An 18,716-nucleotide genomic window follows, 5' to 3' on the forward strand; every position below is an offset into this window, starting at 1 on the left:
CTCTCTTTGCTTTTCTACTGAGTTTAACCCAAAATTGGACCTCAGTTTCCACTTCTGTTTGCCTGGAATAATTAGGTTTTACCATCTTTATACAAAACCTTGACCTTTGTGGATTAAAAAAAAGTCCACTCTACTTATGTCTCAAGCACAATTATTTTATTTGAACAAGATTTTTGAAGTGGAAGATAGCTGAGACAAAAGATATGCTGGCCAATTCGTCAATTGAATTTGTTTATTTCTTTCCCAGTCATGGCTTTTCAAGCAACATCTGGATACTCTCCAGAAGGAGACTAACTGCTGGAGACAGCTTGGATTAAACCGTGTGCATGTATTTTTCAACTTAATGGCAGTATTGGGGAACACTACACTTTGAAAGGTCTGACAGAATTGAATGCTAAATAAAGTGGGCCACTGGTGGGTCAGAAGAGATAACTCTAAAACATTTTTGATCTATAACAAAAGATACATATAAATGTTGAGCAGATGTGTTCACAAAAATAGAAATGGTACAATTGTGTTTTGTAAAAGAAGATTTATATTTTCAGTCTGTTGGCACAGTTTTCTTTATTTCCAGACTGCAGCTAAGTTGAGTTTGGCCACCTCTTTTTTTCTAATTTACCCTGTAGCTGTGTTACCCTTTCACCTTTACAAAAACCAGCATTTTAGTTCCCCGGGCACTCTACTGACACATGGTTATGTACTGTGCATGTTCAGAAGATATTGTAAGCTATAAAGCTGAGAATAGACAAGGAAGGAAGGTAAATGGAAGCTCAGAAGAAACATCTCTTACCTGGCAGACTTTCAGCAAAGATGACAGCAGATCCCCCACTGCCTGAGCTTCTAAAGCTCCTTTGCACTTTGCCCTGTTGTGGCTAAGCTGAAAATAAGAAATGAAAATGTAAGGGAGTGAGAGAACAAGCAAGGTACATACAGGTAATTTTCCTTCACTGAAGCAGGCCACAGATGCCCTGACTGTAGAAGTACCAACAGGACTCACTATGTCCCCTCTCATTTTGGATCTTGGTATATACAAGCTTCTTGTGTTCTGCCTGCCTAGCTATACCTCACCTTCCCCAGTGTGGACACATCTACATCAACAGAAATGGTATTTTGGATCAGTGTGATTTACATCCAGCTGGAAAAAATGTAAATTATGTGAATATAAGTTACTCTTACCCTCATGCGAGGGTATCTGTGTGAAGGATTACATCTTACTACAGCTATTTTAGGAAGCTGCTCCATCACTAACCAAAAAAGGGGGCACAAATTCAGTTTGTAAGGCAGAACCCTCTTGTCCAAGCCACTTGAACTTGACTCCTACTCCAGGTGTGTACACTAGAATAACCTTAGGTTCATCTTTGACCATCTTAAACGATTCTCCTTGCAAGCGTTATTTAATGCTTAATAATTCTTGCATATTTACACAAGGGAGAAACATTTCCATTTGTTTGCATTTCACAGTATCTCAATTTTAAGCTGTCTGGCAACTATGGACATTCACAGGCTGCCAATTACATTCAGCTTTTGGCAAAAGAAAAAGAATGTGTGTGTGAGGAATATGGCACACAAAATTAATCACCCCACACATTTAAGAGCAAAGATGCTTAGCTTTTCCCAGCACTACACAGATTTTTTTGAAGTTTCCATTTTTGTTGACATAAGCCCATTTCCTCAGGGAGAAAGTATGTGTTTCACAGACAAATGTTATGGCAGGGAATCCTCCCGGGCTGCTGCTACCCCAGCGTGCACAGGTGCAGTCTCCGTAACCCTCCCCGCACAGGAACAGCTGGAGAAAAATATTCCATGGCAAAGGATGTGTCACTTCAGTCTCATGTCAGCCTCCAGCTGCAGTGCAACATCAGTTTCTTAGACTACATATCTAATGTCAGGGAGAAAGGCAATTAAAATTCTGGCATTGACATTGAGACAAAACATTTGCTAGTAAGCAATAGGATATTCAGCCAGGGCCTTATTCCCAAAAATGCATGTGTGCAGGCAAGAAAATATCTCTGAAGCTCTTTTATCTTTGATCATACAATTAGTCTAATGTTTCATCCATTTTTCACTGTAACATTCCCAAATTACCTACATGTTAAAAAAAAAAAAAAATAAAATGTTGCTTTACAGGTGAGGATGAATGGATCTGGAAAGGGCAGAAACAGGTAGCAGCTGATGGTTCAGAGAGGAGTGCTGCTGGAATTAAATTGAGCAATAGCTTCCTCACTAATCTGCTACACACCTGCTTAGTAACAGGACTCCCCATGCCTCCCGCTCTATCCATAAAATAATTTCGTGGCTCCCTGAAAATGCACTGATGGTTGGAAACACAAAAGACATGTAGCAACCCTAAGAGAGAATAATATCTTCAACTAAACATGGCAAGGTACTAGTTAAAGAAATAAAATGAACAATAAAGCTTAAGCCCCTTCCAACCTGAAAAATAAAGAGAGGTTAAGGGAAGAAGAAAAAGGTATAGGGAGAGATTGCAAAAGAAAATTTTGAAGGAGGCATTTGAACACAGACAAAATAATAGCAAAATAAATCAAAAGAGTTTAGTTCCAAAACTAAGCCAAGAAAGTAGAGACCATACAGAGATTTGGAAAATTATGAGTATAAAAACTAAACAGAGGTTATGGTGACAGGAAGCTGTTTAGTTTTATTATGCTCAGATAACACAGGCTGTAATTGTTCATGAAAGCATCCAACTGAAGGAAATTTCCATAGACAAGGGGAGGTTTTCCAACAAAGAGCTGAGTATCTGAGTAAACACCTCAAGGGACAACCAATGAACACTGGCTTATGAGCCTCATAAGGCAACACCAAAGTGGGTTTTTCCTTTTACTTTGCAGTAACATACCGATGGGGAGGAGAGAAGCACGAGTATTGGCCACGACTGCTTTTCAGCACACAGGCTCTGCGGGGAATTGGTCTGAAAGGAGAAACACAGGCAGTTTTTCAAAAGCACTTGATGGTCTCCAACTGTGCCCAGTGGAGTTTAGTTTGGCCAGTGGTAACTGTTTGTGAAAAGATCCCTCCCCAAAGTCTCACATGTTAATGGAAAGCAGACATGGAGGGTATGTAAATGCAGATGAATTAGAAACAAACAGCTCTGGTCAACCGAGGCATCATTTCCTTCGCTCTGGAGTCAAACAAGGTCACACTGAGTCAACTGCGACACACGCGTCAGGAGCACAAGTGATCTCAGCAGCTCTGGGGAGAGTATTCATGGGCTCAAAGCTCAGCCTAGGCTGGAGCCTGCAGCTGAGCACAAACTCTACCCAACCCTGCCTTCTCAGCCCCAGGAAGCTCGCTCTTACTTGAATTCTCAATGGCAAAATGAGGATACAGCATTAAATAAATACATGAAATACTCAAAAGACAGAAAGTAAAAATTCCATATGGTCTTTGCAAACACTGGAAATAATATTCAGAGAGGACTATTTATCTCACTTTAAACTCATGAACCTGAAATGTATCCTGGGAAACTTACAACACAGAGTAGGAAACAAAAAGTAAAGAAGCAGGGGAACATTCTTGTCTTCAGGAGAAAAGTTAACGTGCCAATATTTGAGATAAAGTTCAGAATATGTTTAAGAAACATTCTTCCCCCTGTATTCATATGCCAGAGTATGAGCAACAAAAATAAATTTGTAATTTTATAACTAGTTCAGATTCACCTGAGTTTTTCAGGAAAGAAGAAAAGAAACTAAAACCAAATGGAAAATCACAATGACTGCCAAAAAGAGACACAAAGGATTTTAAAATTGAATGTTTGGAAGCAGAATTTAGGCTAAAAGTGTGATTAGTTAGCTAAATGTCTCTGATAATTTTGAAAGTCCCATCACTTTTATCTCTTCAATCTAGGAAGAAATTTTAAAAATTCTGCTCTTGCAAAATTTGTAAGCTGAAATTTTCCTCAACAAACAGAGGTTGTTAGACAAATAAATACATTAATATTTCAAAGAACATAAAAAATAAGTACCAGCAGGATCCTTGACAAGAGTATGGAAAAGCTCTCTGATTCAGTTTGGTTCATTGATAGCCTTATCAGTACACAAAGCTATTGTGATAGCCTGTTTTCCTCATCTTGGAGTGAAATAGGAGGGTTTTCCCCCCTCCCTCTGTGATAATTATTTTTGACAGTTTCACTGTTTATATGTGAAACTGAGAAACTGTTAATTGAAATAAAAAATGAGTCACTGTTTCCAGCAAGTTTTGCCAATGTTTTGATCTGTGTCAATCTGAGCTTAATTATTAAGTTTTCTTTAAAGGAAGAGGCAAAACTGTATATTTTAATTTGGCCCCATACAAATACTGTGCTCCTCAGACATACGTCAGTATAAGAATATGAAACGCTGCTAAGTAGGATTGAAAATATATTTAATGACTATGCACCAGAGACCTACAGCTAAAAATAATGTGGATGAGAAAATACGTCTTTTTTTTCATCCTTCCTTTTTACTTTTTTTTTTTTTTTTTTTTTTTTAGAAAAGGATATGAGAAGCCTTTATAGCCTTTCAGCAGATCTGATTAACCATGATATATGCTCTATCACTAATGATGCTGCCAAAGTCAACGTCTCTGGGCTGTGAGAGGGAAATCATGTGGAAAGCCAATTGTGTGTCGTAGGCGAAGGGCAGGCTCTGCGCCCTGTAGCCATCTACACATTCCCCCAGTGTCTGCTCTAAAAACACGCATCTGCTGTCATAAACTTGTTCGGGTACTCGATAGAAATTCCTCTGTGATTTTACTGTTAATGCACAAATTCGGCTTGGCAGGAATAGGCTCTGGGATGGCAGAAGTGTGAGGGAAGATCTTCCCACATGTTTACGAGCCTGGGGTGTACATGAGAAGAAATTGGGGGGCAGAGGGATAAATGAAAAAAAAAACAAACAACTTTATAAACAAAGGAAAAATAATAATTTATTTTTAAATTGTCCTGGGGGTGCTTGAAGAAGCTGAGAACTGTTGTAGAAATCTGTCTCAAGAAGGCATTTTCACAGCAAATTTAAATGACTCCACAAAAAACGCCACATCTAGTTAATATACTTGGCAAAATATATTTTAAAAGATGCAATTATTTGAACAGAAACGCAGCACACAGTCATGGGCCAGTGACATCACTGGACTTGGGAAGAGAGAAGTTTTCAGCTTTCCTATGCCACAACAAATTTCTTTCTTTGTTTTTTTGGGGTTTTTTTTGCATTTGCTTTTCCAAATCAGGATAGCTCTAAGAACTTTTAAGAAACTGTTTGCAAAACAAGAGGCAAATAGTCCCACTCCTGAATGCTTCTGCTGTCCTTAGACATGGAAACACTCTTCCAAGCAGTGGAAAGCTCATCAAATCAGGAATAGCAGAAATTTCAAGCTACCCCTTCCACTAAACTCCTGACTATTCCCAAAAGCAGCCAAATTTTCCAATTTTACCAGTAACTTTCAAGCTTCTATTGATTTATAAGCCCCCGAGTGTTTTCTCTAACTCCTACATAAGTGGAGGAGCCTGACAAAAATGAGTAGTAAACCATATCAGCCTTTTCTAAACCAGCACAGACTAAAAAGCAGATCTCCCAGCAATCTTTTGCAGGCGCTACCAGCCTGCTGCTCAGCAGCAGTGCCAATGTTTGAGCAGCAGGCTGCCCCTCACCACCCCCTGTGACTGTATCCTGCTGTCCACATGTAGTCTGTGTGCTGCTGGAGCGTATGTGCTTCCCAGCATGAAGCTACATCTCTCTCATGGAACACTGAGCCACTCACCCCTGGTCACGGACACAATGGACATGCCCATCACAGCCATCACTGCATCAATCTCTTAAGCCTTTGAAACGTCTCGTTTTTCTCTCCTCTCTAGATGCAACAGCACTTCAGTGCATTCACAGTTTCTATGCCTGCCTTTGGGCTGCTTCACTGTTCATATTTTCTGGCTCTTTGTGCTGCTCTTTCCTGGGCATGCTCCAAAATACCTGTCAAAATGAGGTGCTCTAAATCAGTGTGCCCGCCAAAGGCTTAGGCTAAAGCCTAAAAATGAGGACAAGGTGTAGGTTTTCCATCACTGCTGCCTTGCCATGGGCATTTTGGGTTTTGTTCAAGGACAAACTATTGTTCAACTATGGAAAATAGACTCTTTTAAATGTTTTTCAAAGCAGCTTAACACATAGATTTCTGACTAAAAGAAGTTGCAGGGATTATATATGAAAACTGTGTGCACTGAAGGTATTTTTCTGGTTAAATGAATTCAGGAATCACTTGTACTGATATGAGACTTCTGCAATCAACCAAGCAGGTTGTAGAGCTGAAGAATATCTTTGTGAAACAGAAAAGAAGAACAGTGCCAATGACTGAAAGGAACTACAACATCAAAGAAATATTTTCTATCTCTTTTCTCTGAAAAAGGAATAACTGATGTGGAATGATTATTTTGATAGAAGGATAGCCAAGTATGAATAGCAGCTCCTGGTTGTGGTAGGAGGGCTGAGGAAGGACACTCAGCTTCCAGGGAGTGGTCACTTGGAAGCAGCAGACAAAAGTGGATGTCCATCTCTTAAACAAATAGCTAAATACATGCATGCTGTTTATAGCTCACTGTGCATTTAAAGAAAATAATTATTTTTCACAACCTATAGCATAAATATAAGGCAATAAAACTTTGACACCATATTACCATATCAGACACTGACCACAGTTTCTGAAAAACATGTACATTAAAAAGGTTAGAACCATTTCTTTGGGAAAAGAGGAATCTTCATACCATACACCCAGCAGGTTATGCCTTTAGGGAGAAAGACCAAAAAAAATCCCGAGTTTGAAATTTTTCTATTTAAAACTTTATCTTTCTCTGTTGCCCTCCTCCCATACCCCCCCCATCTACCTATGAAATTATCTACTTAATTACAGGAATTTAAGCAACTAATTAGCTACAGTTGTTACTATAGTTTTTCTGCTGCTGCATTTCATTGACTAGTTTTGCTTTGTTGCTCCCCAACATTGTTTAAGCCATCTGTCCTAGGTATTGCAATTCAAAGTTATTGTTTGCTTGCATAGGGAATACAAAATTTTCAGTGAGGAAATTTCATCCAGGCAAATTGTTTTCTGATATTGTTTCAAATCAGTCAAAAATTTGAGGCATTAGCATCCCATAAATCCCTGCATTGACCATTTAAAATCTGAGCCCAGAAGGCTTTCTGCTGTGCTCTCAACATCCCCATGGTGAGGAGCATCCCTCTTGGAGGCAGTTCCTCTCCACAAAACAGTGCCACCAAACTGTCTGCCCAGAGCTGAAATAGTTCACTTCCATGCTCAGACAGTTATCATTAAAGTCCTTGAAACTGAAGCTGCATTTCAAACTCTTGAACAAGAAAAAAAAAAAGAAAAATAAGAAAACCACATTTCTCCATCAGTTTAACTCCTTTCTGACTCTGGGATAAGCTTGTTTGAAGTTTCTTCATCACCTTCAATCACAGCTAAGTGAAGTATCCTTTATGTTTACAACCCCATTTTAGCATTTACAAAGAGAAGCACAACACAGTGGGATTGCACTGGAGCAAGTAATAAATGATACTATATAAGTACAGTATAATAAATAATGACTAGAAGAGAACATGAAGGCAATTCAGCAATTGCTCAGTGAGTTCAAGGAGCACTCTTCTGACATCCTCAACTGCGCATAATGATAGAGCTCAATATCTTTTGTGCTGTAATCGGAATTATAAAAAAATCTTACATTACAAAATGCAAAAGGAGAGCTCACCTATTATAAGCATAGACCACACTACAGGCAAGACTCATTTTTATATCTTATTAACAAGAAAATTTTTGTGCTTATTACTCTAGGGGTACTTCATTGTAAAAAATGAAGTATGCACATTTGTATACAATTATTCTCAGTATTGTTAAATAATTCTTTGCTTCTGAGCAGGTGCCTGAACTTTATGATAAGCAATGACTGAAGGCAAGGCACTGTGATCTATCAGTGACAGACTCTCTTTTTTCCTCAGCACACGGCTGTATTGCCATTTGCTCTCCTGGAAATCCTTGCCTTGCCACATCGTTACCCAGCAAAGAAGAAGGGATTGATCCTACTGGGATTTGTCGCTTTTCTGTATATCAGTTGGTAAGAATTTAAGTATTTTTTCTTCAAGTAATCTACTTTTTAAAATTAGGCCAAATGCTGTACTTTAGGTCAAAAGTTCCCACCCAGACACAAGGAGGACAGCATTCTTTTCTGTGGAGAAATTTAAACTTCAGCTGAGACCCATGAAAACTATTTCCAAATGAAAATGAGGCAGGTTTCTTCAATCACAATATAGGTCCTGAGACCTTATAGTGTCTCTTGCTATTGTAAGGCCTCTTAAAGAAAAGTAACTAAACTGCCATAAATTTGGGGATAATTTGAGTTATTTCTTCTGGGCTGGAGTTTTTACTTCTACTGGTACCATCAAATTTACCTCCTCTCACTGTCCTGCTCTCTGCAAACACACCAAATCCCAAAAGGTCTGGGGGTCATGGGAGCAGGAAAGGAGTAAAACTCAGTTTAGTGTTTGGCAGGGACATGTGGCTGGTATTAGAAACTTGAGACAGAAAATGATACTCTGAGCCAGGTGCAAACTGGTGGGTAGTGAGGAGACATCTGCCCACCACCACCTCCCACTCCACCAGTGGACACTGCCCACATTTCCAGCAATGCACCCATTGATCCCCAACCTGTTGGAGAATGATCCTGAGAGAATAAACTAAATCTAATTAGCACCTCCGACAGCTCATAGCCATCTGTCCACATGCTGTGTGTGTGTCATGCACCCCTAGAGTGGGGTGCATTGCTCATTGCATTGCTCATTGCATCCTGGCTGCAGTGCTGGGATATGGGGCACTGCGACCCCATGTAACTATGGGCAGATGCCAACGCTTCAAAGCTCTCAGAAGATGCCTTGTATTGAGACCCAGCTCAGGAAGGGGGCTGTATAATTTCAGGGTATGCTGTGATACAGCTTTCCAGAGCTGAGGAAATATCCAGGCTCTAGGGTGGAGAATATAGAGCATGTGTATAACAAGTGGATACTGGTCAGGAAGGAAGCAACTTGTCCTCATGCAAAGACTTCTGAGAAGTCACTGGAACTATGAGGAAATCCATCCTTCCCATTCATACTCACCAGTTCTCACTCTCATCTTGAGACCATCTTCAGCCCAGTGAGTAAAAATCTGAAATAAAAAGTAAACAGTTCAGATGAAATACTGTAGTGACTTGAAGCCCATCAGAGTGGCTGTGGAAACAGGGGACTTCACTGATACATTATATAAGCAAATTAGGAGCCATTTATTCTAATCCTCCCCAGAGCCTAATAGGATTATGACCATGGCTTCCTAAATTCCTTTTCTATGTTCTGATTCACCCCATTGCTTAATGCCAGCTTTGTTTTGCTTGTCTTATGACAACATTTGGGTTTTACTGTCTTTGAGACCAGACTGCTCTTACAGCCATGTGAGCCGTGCTTTCCCCTAAAATCCCTATCAGCTGAGCAATTTCATCCCTCAGGAGACATGGCTCATATCAGGACCTGAATCCACACCAAAGGATGAAGATCAACAAAAGCATCAACACATTGGAGCCCGCCCAGTATCTTCTACGAGTTGGTGCTGCATTGTGTTACCAGGGTACTGAGTGGAAGGTGATCCCTTAAAGTGCTTGTCCCCTGTGTGCCAGGGCCCTGATGACTGGATGAAAGATATTAGGATGTCAATATGGTTTTCAAATCAGCAAGGAACCTCCTGCCTGCTTTCTTTTTCCTCTACTTCATGGTTCCCTGCAAACCACAGACAACAGCTTTCAACCAACAGAAAAATGTTATGGCCTGTGCACTGAAATCTCAACACACTTACATACTTTACTGTTGGTGCTACAACCTGGTGATTTAATAGTCCCATTTGGGCACCATATGTTTCACAAGCAACAGAGTCCTTCCTCCAAGCCTCTCCTTGGACTGTCGCTTCCATGGCTGCAGCACCAATGGGCTGAGAAGTAACTGGTCCCTCCAAGGCAGCAGAGGAACTGAGCAGCCAGTTACACCTCACAGCAGACACCTGCCTCTGAGCAGGGTGACACTGGAGCTTTGTGCAGTCATTTATTTGGGTTTGAAAATACAGGTTGGAGTGTGTCATATGAGACACACCAGCTGGCCAAATTGCATGAAGATAATCTAGTTCCTCGTTATATAAAAGAAAGGTGGTTGTCACTTTCTGTTTTACTGTTGGAGGTACAGTACGAAAAGAGGAGTCTTGTGCAGTGAAGAACACATGCTGACATTTGCACAGGCTCCACTTAGCACTTGGACTTCAGTGTTTCTGCTCAGCCTCTCAGGGGCCTTTCCTGCAGGCTTTTTTAAATTTTTTTTTTATTTTTAAATTAATTAGGTGTTTCACAGCTCTGTTTGTTAGATGAAAGAATCTTGAATCATAAAAATGAGTCCCTACATTTAAATATTTCTGTCCAGACAGCTCTACTATCAATCCCCTCCATTTCTCCTCTCTATTCCTCAGGGGAGGATGGTAAATCTTTATTTACAGGCAAGACAAAACCACCTATTTATGCCCCACTTCTTCCTTTTTTTACTAGAGAAAGGAAGAAGCATCCTTTCAGCCTTTTTTTTTCCTCCTTAGCATTCTCCCATTCCTCAGTGTCATGACACAGTTTCAGGATAGTGAGGCAGCCCATTTGTCACTTCCTTTTGATGCATGATGCTCAGTGTAAGGTAGCAGGCTGGGTGATATCAGAAAAAATTGCGATTGTGTTCCCATGTTAGCACTGGTGGTGGAAAGCATGGCATAATCCTCAGATATGTTTTTTTTTTTTTAAGGAAGAATTAAACCTTTTAGGACCATTTGGACCCAAAAGTTTGTTTTGGGGAAGTACTGTCCTTGTTAAAATGGCACATCCTGATAAAAATCAATGACAACTTACCCTATTTTTTAAATTCTTTACATAATCAATACAAATATAAATCATTTTATTCACAAAAATTATTCACAAAAAAAGCATTTTTTCCTATACTTGAGATTTTTTTCCTACACTTGAGCTTTTTCCTACACTTGAGATCACTTTTATGTTCTTTAGTTCAGGCATTCTCTATTAACCACTTGTATGAGCCATAAACAATGAACATATTACCAGCAAACTGACAGCCACTACAAGATATTTTCTGAGAGAATAAAAAAGGCAGAAAGAGAGGGCACAATTAGAAGAAAAGAAACCCTATAAAGCAGGCATATTAATCTTTCTTTCCCAAACCATGCTTTGCAAGCAGTTCTGGCACAAAAGGGTGAAGCAGCCACATCTGTTTCCCACCTAACCATTCTTCTTTTCCTTCTCTTACAAAAGAAAAGCTGCTGGAGAATTCCCCTTGCCTTCTCACCTCCTGAAAACTTCTTTCCACTCCTCAAAACAGTGGTCAACAGCAGAAGGATTGAGACAGGAAGGAACAGCTCTGTGTCTCCACAGACTCTAGGGATCTGGATAGGGGCTGAAAGGCTGTTGTATCTAAAGAGCAAACATATGTGAGAGCTTATTTGAATAAGCTTCACTAGCATAGCCAAGTGCACATCCCTGTTCCTGAACATTTTGCTGTTTTACTGTGCTTTTACTGCTGTTAATAGCCAATGCCACCAGGGTGACAGCAGAATATTGTGTGCATTTCAACCTGCACTGAAACCCATCTAATTTAGCACTGGCTCAAGTGTGCTTCACAGCAAATAGCCCAAGTGCCGAGGAGATGTATTCACAGCCGAGCTAATTTTCTCTGTATCAAGACTGTTTTGATAATTCAGCCCCTCAGGAGCTGGAAATTTTGAAGTGGTTCTTCTAATTGAATGGTCCTAACCAAAGGTAATTTCTCTCCTTCCTTGCCTAGGGTCCTGTGGATTTATTCTGTAACAGGAGAGTGGGTATATCCTCTCTTTGCTTTGTTCAGCCCCCCTGGACTAGCAGCCTTTTTTGCCGGTAGCCTTGCCGTCATCATCGCCTTCTACAACTTTGGAGAGTTCCTCAACCGTATGATATGGGGTCAGTCCAAGTTTTCTTCATTACTTCTACGCATATTTAAAAAAATACCCCTGAAATGAACTGCTAGAAGGCAGGAGGAGGAAGGGGGCATGAGTACACTGGGGAAGGTGTTGGGATGGTGGCACTTGAGTGTCAGGTAGTCGTTGTGTCCCACCTGCATGCTAACAAAAAGAGAACAGATTGGAGAAAGGATCCCAACCCTACCTACCAGACAAAGGTTGGACCAGCTTCCTCTAATTTGGGTCAAGAAGGACCTCTTACCAGCATAATCACTGGATTTTGAATTCCTGCTCAAAGAAGGGTCCAGAGAAGCCACATGTCTTAGGCTAAAACTCTTACACCTGCATCACATGTTGTTTGCCAGACTAGGGATTAGCAGTGTTTACTGCAAATTTACAGGAATGCATTCTTGTATCCAAGGAAAAGCACTGCGGCAGCAGCTCCATGACTAAACCAGCACTTTGGAAACTTTTACAAACCGTTGAGAATTTTTCCCTTCTGCTTTAGTAGTGGTGTAACCAGTAGTGACCTAAAAAAAGTGAAAAGCAGCTTCCTTGGACATAATGGGCATTTGGAGGGGGGGAAAAAGTAGTTTAGGAAAGCATATTTAACAAGTGGAAGAAAGAGAACTGAGGAAGCACCTTTAGGTTTTGGCATGGCATACTATTATTATTATTATTATTATTATTATTATTATTATTATTATTATTATTATTATTATTATTATTATATTGTTTCTGTCATTATTATTCCTTCTGGTTTTCTCTCCTTTTTCATTTAAGATTGAATTTTTGAGGATGAAAGTGTTTCTTCAGGAAAATGTGTGTATTTTATTTACGACAAATGTGGGAACATTTGCAATTTCTTAAACTAGCTTTCTGATTAAAGAAAAAACACTGCAAAAACACCTCTGAAAATAAATAAAACAACCTCCCTCTGTTTTCAGGGAACATTTGATGCCTGATCCATTTTGCAAAGTCTCACATGCCTGTCAAACCAAAGTAGAGTGTGTGCAGCTAGTCTCTCACCATCCACACTCAGCTACCTAAAAGCAGCAGATTGGCTTTCAAATGTGCTGAATAACCAACTTCACTGCTTGCTACCTTTGCAAACAAGATGCTTGCTCTACATGTCCATGTTTGGAGATTTTGGCCACATTCTATTCTGCAAAAACATCATATGAGATGAGGATTGCTGGTAAATGAAAACAGATCTGCAGCCTTTCTGCACGAGCTCTGGTTTAAGAGGCATCACATATAAATAGTAACTACTGCTAATCAAAGACCGCACCATCACCACATGATGGCATAAGTCTTTATATGAGATATCTGATACATTTATGTATCAGATTTTTTCATCACTGAGTACATATTAGTAATTTTAGGGCTAGAGTATGCCTGCTGCATAAGCTGGAGATAATCAGAATAAAAATAATTTGATTTCAAATGTGTTAACTGATTGGAAAAAATATTGTGCCAAGCAGAGATCAAATTCACTGCAAAAATTAGATGCATATTCAACAGCTGACTAAAGAAACTTGGGCAAGCACTCAACTTTACTGTGCACACAGAGAGGCTGAAAAGCACCCCAGTTGTGGTAGCATAAATGTAACCTCAGAGTATGTATATAAACAATACACAATATTCTCCATTGATATCTGGTGTGCTCTTGTGATCCCTGGAGGCCTCATCTGTGTGGTGGGTCTGCCTTTCCATGCATAGTTGGTTTTTTTCAAAGGAGCCACAAAATCCTGGCCTTAACAATTACATGGTGTTTTCATCCACGTGCAAGACACTCCCCTTGAGTTACAGTTCCCCATGTTGGTGCCAAGTGTTTTTACTGATCCACATCCCAGCTGTGTCCACCCAAGAGAAGAGCAGGACTTCCTTAAGCTGGTATCAATAATGAAATCCCAATAAGCCTTGAAACATAGCCACAGGGAAGCTATTCCAAATTACAGTGTGCCAGAGTTTTAATATATTCCTGACTGAGACAAAGTTTTGGTTCAGCATTGCCAGAGAAAAAAGAGCTGCAAACTGAATGAAGATGCAATTCCAACATACCTTTGTTCCCACAGCAAAAATGGCTCCGTGTACATTTTTCATCCTACCCTTTTTCTCTCTCTCCTTCCCATCACAATAAGGCAGAGGATGCAGTGGAAATGATCATGCAGAAAACAAAAAAACCCAACTAATCAAATAAAAAACAGCACCCCCCTCCCCCCAAGGCAAAACAATCAGTGGTGGTAGAGGACAGACCTCTTCATCTTTCCATACTCTCCACTCTGCCCACCTTCTCTCTCCCTCAAAAGATAAAGTACACGAAAAGGCACTTTTGATCTCTCTTTTGCTTTCTCCTCATTCCCCAAAAGCAGTTTGGGTTACAGGTTAATGCAGATATCTACTAGGTTCCTCTAGGCACATCTGAAAACACTTTGTGTAATAACACCTGAAGCCACCAAAAAATTAGACCTGATGCTGGTGGGATCTGACAAGGCAGAGCTCTCTGGCTGGGCTGCTGGCACCAGGATTCTCCCCAAAGGAAAAAAATCCGAGGCTGTTGCTTCTTTTTATTTCTTTCCCACTCGAATGAAGAACGGTTGCCCAGAGGTGTTTATTCAAAGGTGCGAGAAGCAATTGACAAACAGTTCCACCAGACTGGCAAAGCCTGGCTCCCTCCTGGACTCACATCCTGTGGCAGATCATAGGCTGCTAATGAAGCTTGTTACACAGCACACCATGCTTCCTATGGGCTCTTCCACACTCCCTCATAACTCCAGGCCATTATTATTTTTGCTAAAACCAGCTACTTAAATATTTACTCTTTTTCACACTTAAAGGTATATTTAGTTCCAGCTTATTCCAAAGTCTGTAGATGGCAGCTTCCAGCTTCAAGCAAGTAAGTGTTAAATCTATGTCCTGTGCTTGACCGAAAAGATGCAGTATCATTTCTGAGAGCTGGAAAATCTAGGCTGTAGAATAATATAACCTTTTTTTTTTTCCTGTTCAGGATGCCAGACCCTAAATTCATTTTATTATTTATAGACAAACTGTTTCATACCCTATTGGAGATTTTAAAAATGTATTATCTCTCATGTGCCTCTCCTCTCCCTCCCCTTGCACAGTTGGATTGGTGGTAACTAAGGCAACCCAGCTGCACAGCCTGAGAGGCACAGAAAATAGTACCAGTAATGACTTCTTTTTGTTTTAAATCCCAGAGTTTCTAGAGTACAAGACAATGTTGAGCAATAGAGGAACTCCAAAGAGGATAATTTGAAACAATGAGCTGATTCTTTCACTGCCATAAATTTACCTCAGCCAAGAACTTGGCTGCAGGGTCTGAGTACCAAAGATGAACCGTGTGATAGTTTCTCCCCTTCCTGATGGTGGAAAACATCACACAGGCAACTGATCTCATGTTTCTTCGACCAGTCAATCTAGAATCCTCAAAAATAAAGCAAAGCAGTGCTCATTTGGAGTTTGCTCTTGTTGGGACAATCAGATCCTTGGGAGAAATTTGGATCAAAGTTCTCCACATCAGACAGAGCAACATTTCAAGTAAGGTCTCTTATCTAGAACTCACATTTGAAGATGGAGCACATTCATTTGTCTTCCATCTAACACATCTGAAAAAAACCCAAAATAACATTCATCAGCTGCTTCATTTCAATACTCTGAAATGCAGCTGGAGAGGACCTATAGCTAGCAACAGCTACTTGCTCCAACAGTGACTGAAAAGCCTCCTGATGCTTTTGCCTCTACTTGCAAGATTTTATGGGCCCAAGGCCTCTCCCAGAGAAATGCTTACCCCCACATGGTGGAACTGTCCTTTGGGAAAGAAACAGGAGAGGAAAGGAGGCTGATGGTTGGAGTGGGCAGCAGCTCCAAGAGACCCACCTAGATGCTTGCTGTCCACCAGAAGAGAAAGCTTTGGCCAGCAGCTGGCTGAGCAACACTGTTAGGGGCAAAACAAAAATTAAAGATATTATAATGCAAGGGGTAAGGCAGCTCAACAGGAATAAGAGCCACTGCTTCGAGGAAAAAGAGAAAACTTATGGTGGAATACCTTTCTCATGCTCAGTGCAGAGATGGATGCACTCTTCCAGATCTTCTATGAGCTCTTAAATATCTCAGGAAGACATTCCTGAGACCTATTTACCTAAGGCTGAAATAAAGTTAAACAACAATCTTCTCTTCAGCCTGTTTTTCCTCTTTTTTTTTTGATTACTTCCGCATTCAATGCATTTTCGAGAATCATATATGTTTTCACAACTGATTATTTTCCCTGAGTTTTATTTATGTATTTATGGGCTTTTGAAACCAAGCTCCCTTAATACCCTGTAGCCTTGGGAAATCCAGCCTATGTGACAGCTCACAAATCTGTGCAATACAAAGCAATACTATAATAAGATTGAATTCTTGATGCTGTCATTATTCTGAGCAGCTGTTGAGATTGCAGAAACCCGAATGGCAAATGAAGGGATGCAAAGGGCAACTGTGTTGGGCATGAAGCCGCACTACTGTTGTACTGGTACAGGCTTATCAACAGCAGTTTTTGTATGAATGTTAAAATGCTGATGTTCTGCACATAGTTATTACTCCAGACACAGGTTCCACCCTTTGTTACTGCAGTATCCAAGAGGGATTTTTAAACTGAGATTCCTTTCCAGAGGATTTGTGTCATGCAAAGAATGAGTCCAGAGTCTATCTATTCCTTTCAGTGACCAAATAATGTTTATATCCATATTTTCCCTATATTGCTGATTATTAATGGAACTCAGATTTTACAGGATTTAAATCCCAGAGTTTGAAAACTAAATATAAGTATTTACTTTTGACTCATCCATTTGTCCTAGTTGTACCACAAACCTGTGATGGCACATTTATGTCCCTCATATTTGTCACTCCCCAAAGCTGCAGTTTATCCCTCAGGCAGAGATGACTGACTGTGTAAAGGAAACCTGCACTATTTGTCACAGGTCCTATTTTTGGTGATAAGTCTATCTGGCAATCCACTGGAGGCAGACTGGATCAGAACCTCTCGCAAACCAGAGCTTACGAATTCCTCAGTGGAGGCCAGACATTAAGAAGTGCTGGTTAACACGCTGGTCCTGGCCTGCCAGGCTATTTTCTTTCTTTGTGGTTTGGATTTTTTTTTCCCTCCCCCATAAATATCAATTTGGTCAGTACACACCAATACAATACAGCAATTAGTATTTCAGAGCCTCTGAGGTCCATGGATAAGGAAAGATCATTTAAAGGAGAGTTTCCTATGAGTGAATTATCATCGGGGGGAAGAAGAGAGGCTGAGACAGTGTGTTAGAAAAGGTACCCATAAACAGTTGATCATTGCCACACTGGGTGACCCACAGTAGCACAGTAACTGGTGCTTCAGAAAGCTGTGGGATTTCAGTAGGTCCTGTGCTGTCCTGACCAGCCATGTGAGGATCTTCCAGCTTTTCACATGCTCTTACAACAAGCTAGGTTTGCTTGGTGGCAGATACTTTCTCCTGCTGGCAAACACAATTATTCTCAATGGGTGTGGCCCATGGCAGATTTCAAATAATTCCTCAGTCGTTGAGTAATCTGTTACTTGCTGGGGACATCCCAGGCTCATTTGACTTCTGCAGCACTTTAACATTAGCAGCTGCTCCAAGACATGCACTTGCAGTTCACTCCCACTTCCAGATGGGTAGAGTTCCCTAGGGTTGTTGGGAGACTGGGGCCAGTTTCACATGCTCCTCATCCCTGATGTGTGAAAGGACTTCTCTGTTGTGCCTTCCCCCTCAGATCCCAATAATGTCTTCTCCTCTGTCTCCAAACAGGAGATTCAATAGTAATACTGGACCACAAGTGGAAAGGCAAATGAATCCTCCTCTTGAAGCCAAACAATCTCTCCATGAATGCTGAAGCCATGAAGTAGAGGAAAATAAATGTAGTTGTGATAAATCCTTTCTCCAATGCATTGCAGCTTCTGGTGAAGCCATCAGACATATGGAAAACTGGTGGAAAATATGAAATGTTTGCCTCTTTCATGATAACTCTGCAACTGCTATGAATAAGAAAATTGTGTTCATCTGTTTACACAGATTTCTCATCTCTTGCACAACGTACGTGAGGATGTGTCCACGGTTAAAAGTTGTCACTGGTAAATGCGCTCCCTCATGAGCCTCACACCACTCTGTAAAAGACCAGTGAATGCAAGCCAGCTCTTGTTTGGATTGCCCTTCATCAAGTCTGGAAAAAATTAAGAGGAGAGATAATTTTAACAGTGCTTTGACTTCCAAGCTAGTTAGATAACAAATTGGGCTAACAAGCACTGTAATTAGAAATGTCTGCTCAGAAAGTTCACCAAGAAGCTGAGTTCTTCTAACGAGAAACTTTCTGTAATATTAATATGCTTATATTATGCTTAATATCCCCCCTCCATTTTAACAGGAAATCCGAAGGCAACAGTTTCTTCCTTTTTCTTGGTTTCAGTTAATCTCACAGCAAAAGTAACCTAATTATACTGACTGTATGATTGCTTTGACAGAAAGCATGTTAATTTAAAGCACTGTTTAACATAAAGCTGCCTGCCATATAATTACACTCCATTCACATGTTTACTAATTTTCCTCAATATAGTTGATTTCTGTTATTAGCCTCAACATTTTGTTAACATCCAAAAC

The 18,716-nt window shown here is 40.4% G+C and overlaps 1 protein-coding gene across 2 annotated transcripts in view; it reads left to right on the plus strand.

Annotated features, from left to right (window-relative positions):
- LOC119698051 (androgen dependent TFPI regulating protein) overlaps positions 1-18,033 on the plus strand; it is a 29,672-nt gene extending 11,639 nt beyond the window's left edge. For both annotated transcript variants that reach the window (XM_038129508.1, XM_038129507.1), the window contains 3 exons: positions 7,992-8,107; positions 11,895-12,046; positions 17,871-18,033. In XM_038129508.1, the coding sequence (XP_037985436.1) occupies positions 7,992-8,107; positions 11,895-12,046; positions 17,871-17,914 (312 nt within the window). In that variant the 3' untranslated portion in view covers positions 17,915-18,033. The remainder of the gene's footprint in view (positions 1-7,991; positions 8,108-11,894; positions 12,047-17,870) is intronic.
- The last annotated feature ends 683 nt before the right edge of the window (positions 18,034-18,716 follow it).

The sequence above is a fragment of the Motacilla alba genome, chromosome 2, assembly GCF_015832195.1.
Source record: "Motacilla alba alba isolate MOTALB_02 chromosome 2, Motacilla_alba_V1.0_pri, whole genome shotgun sequence".
NCBI lineage: Eukaryota > Metazoa > Chordata > Aves > Passeriformes > Motacillidae > Motacilla > Motacilla alba.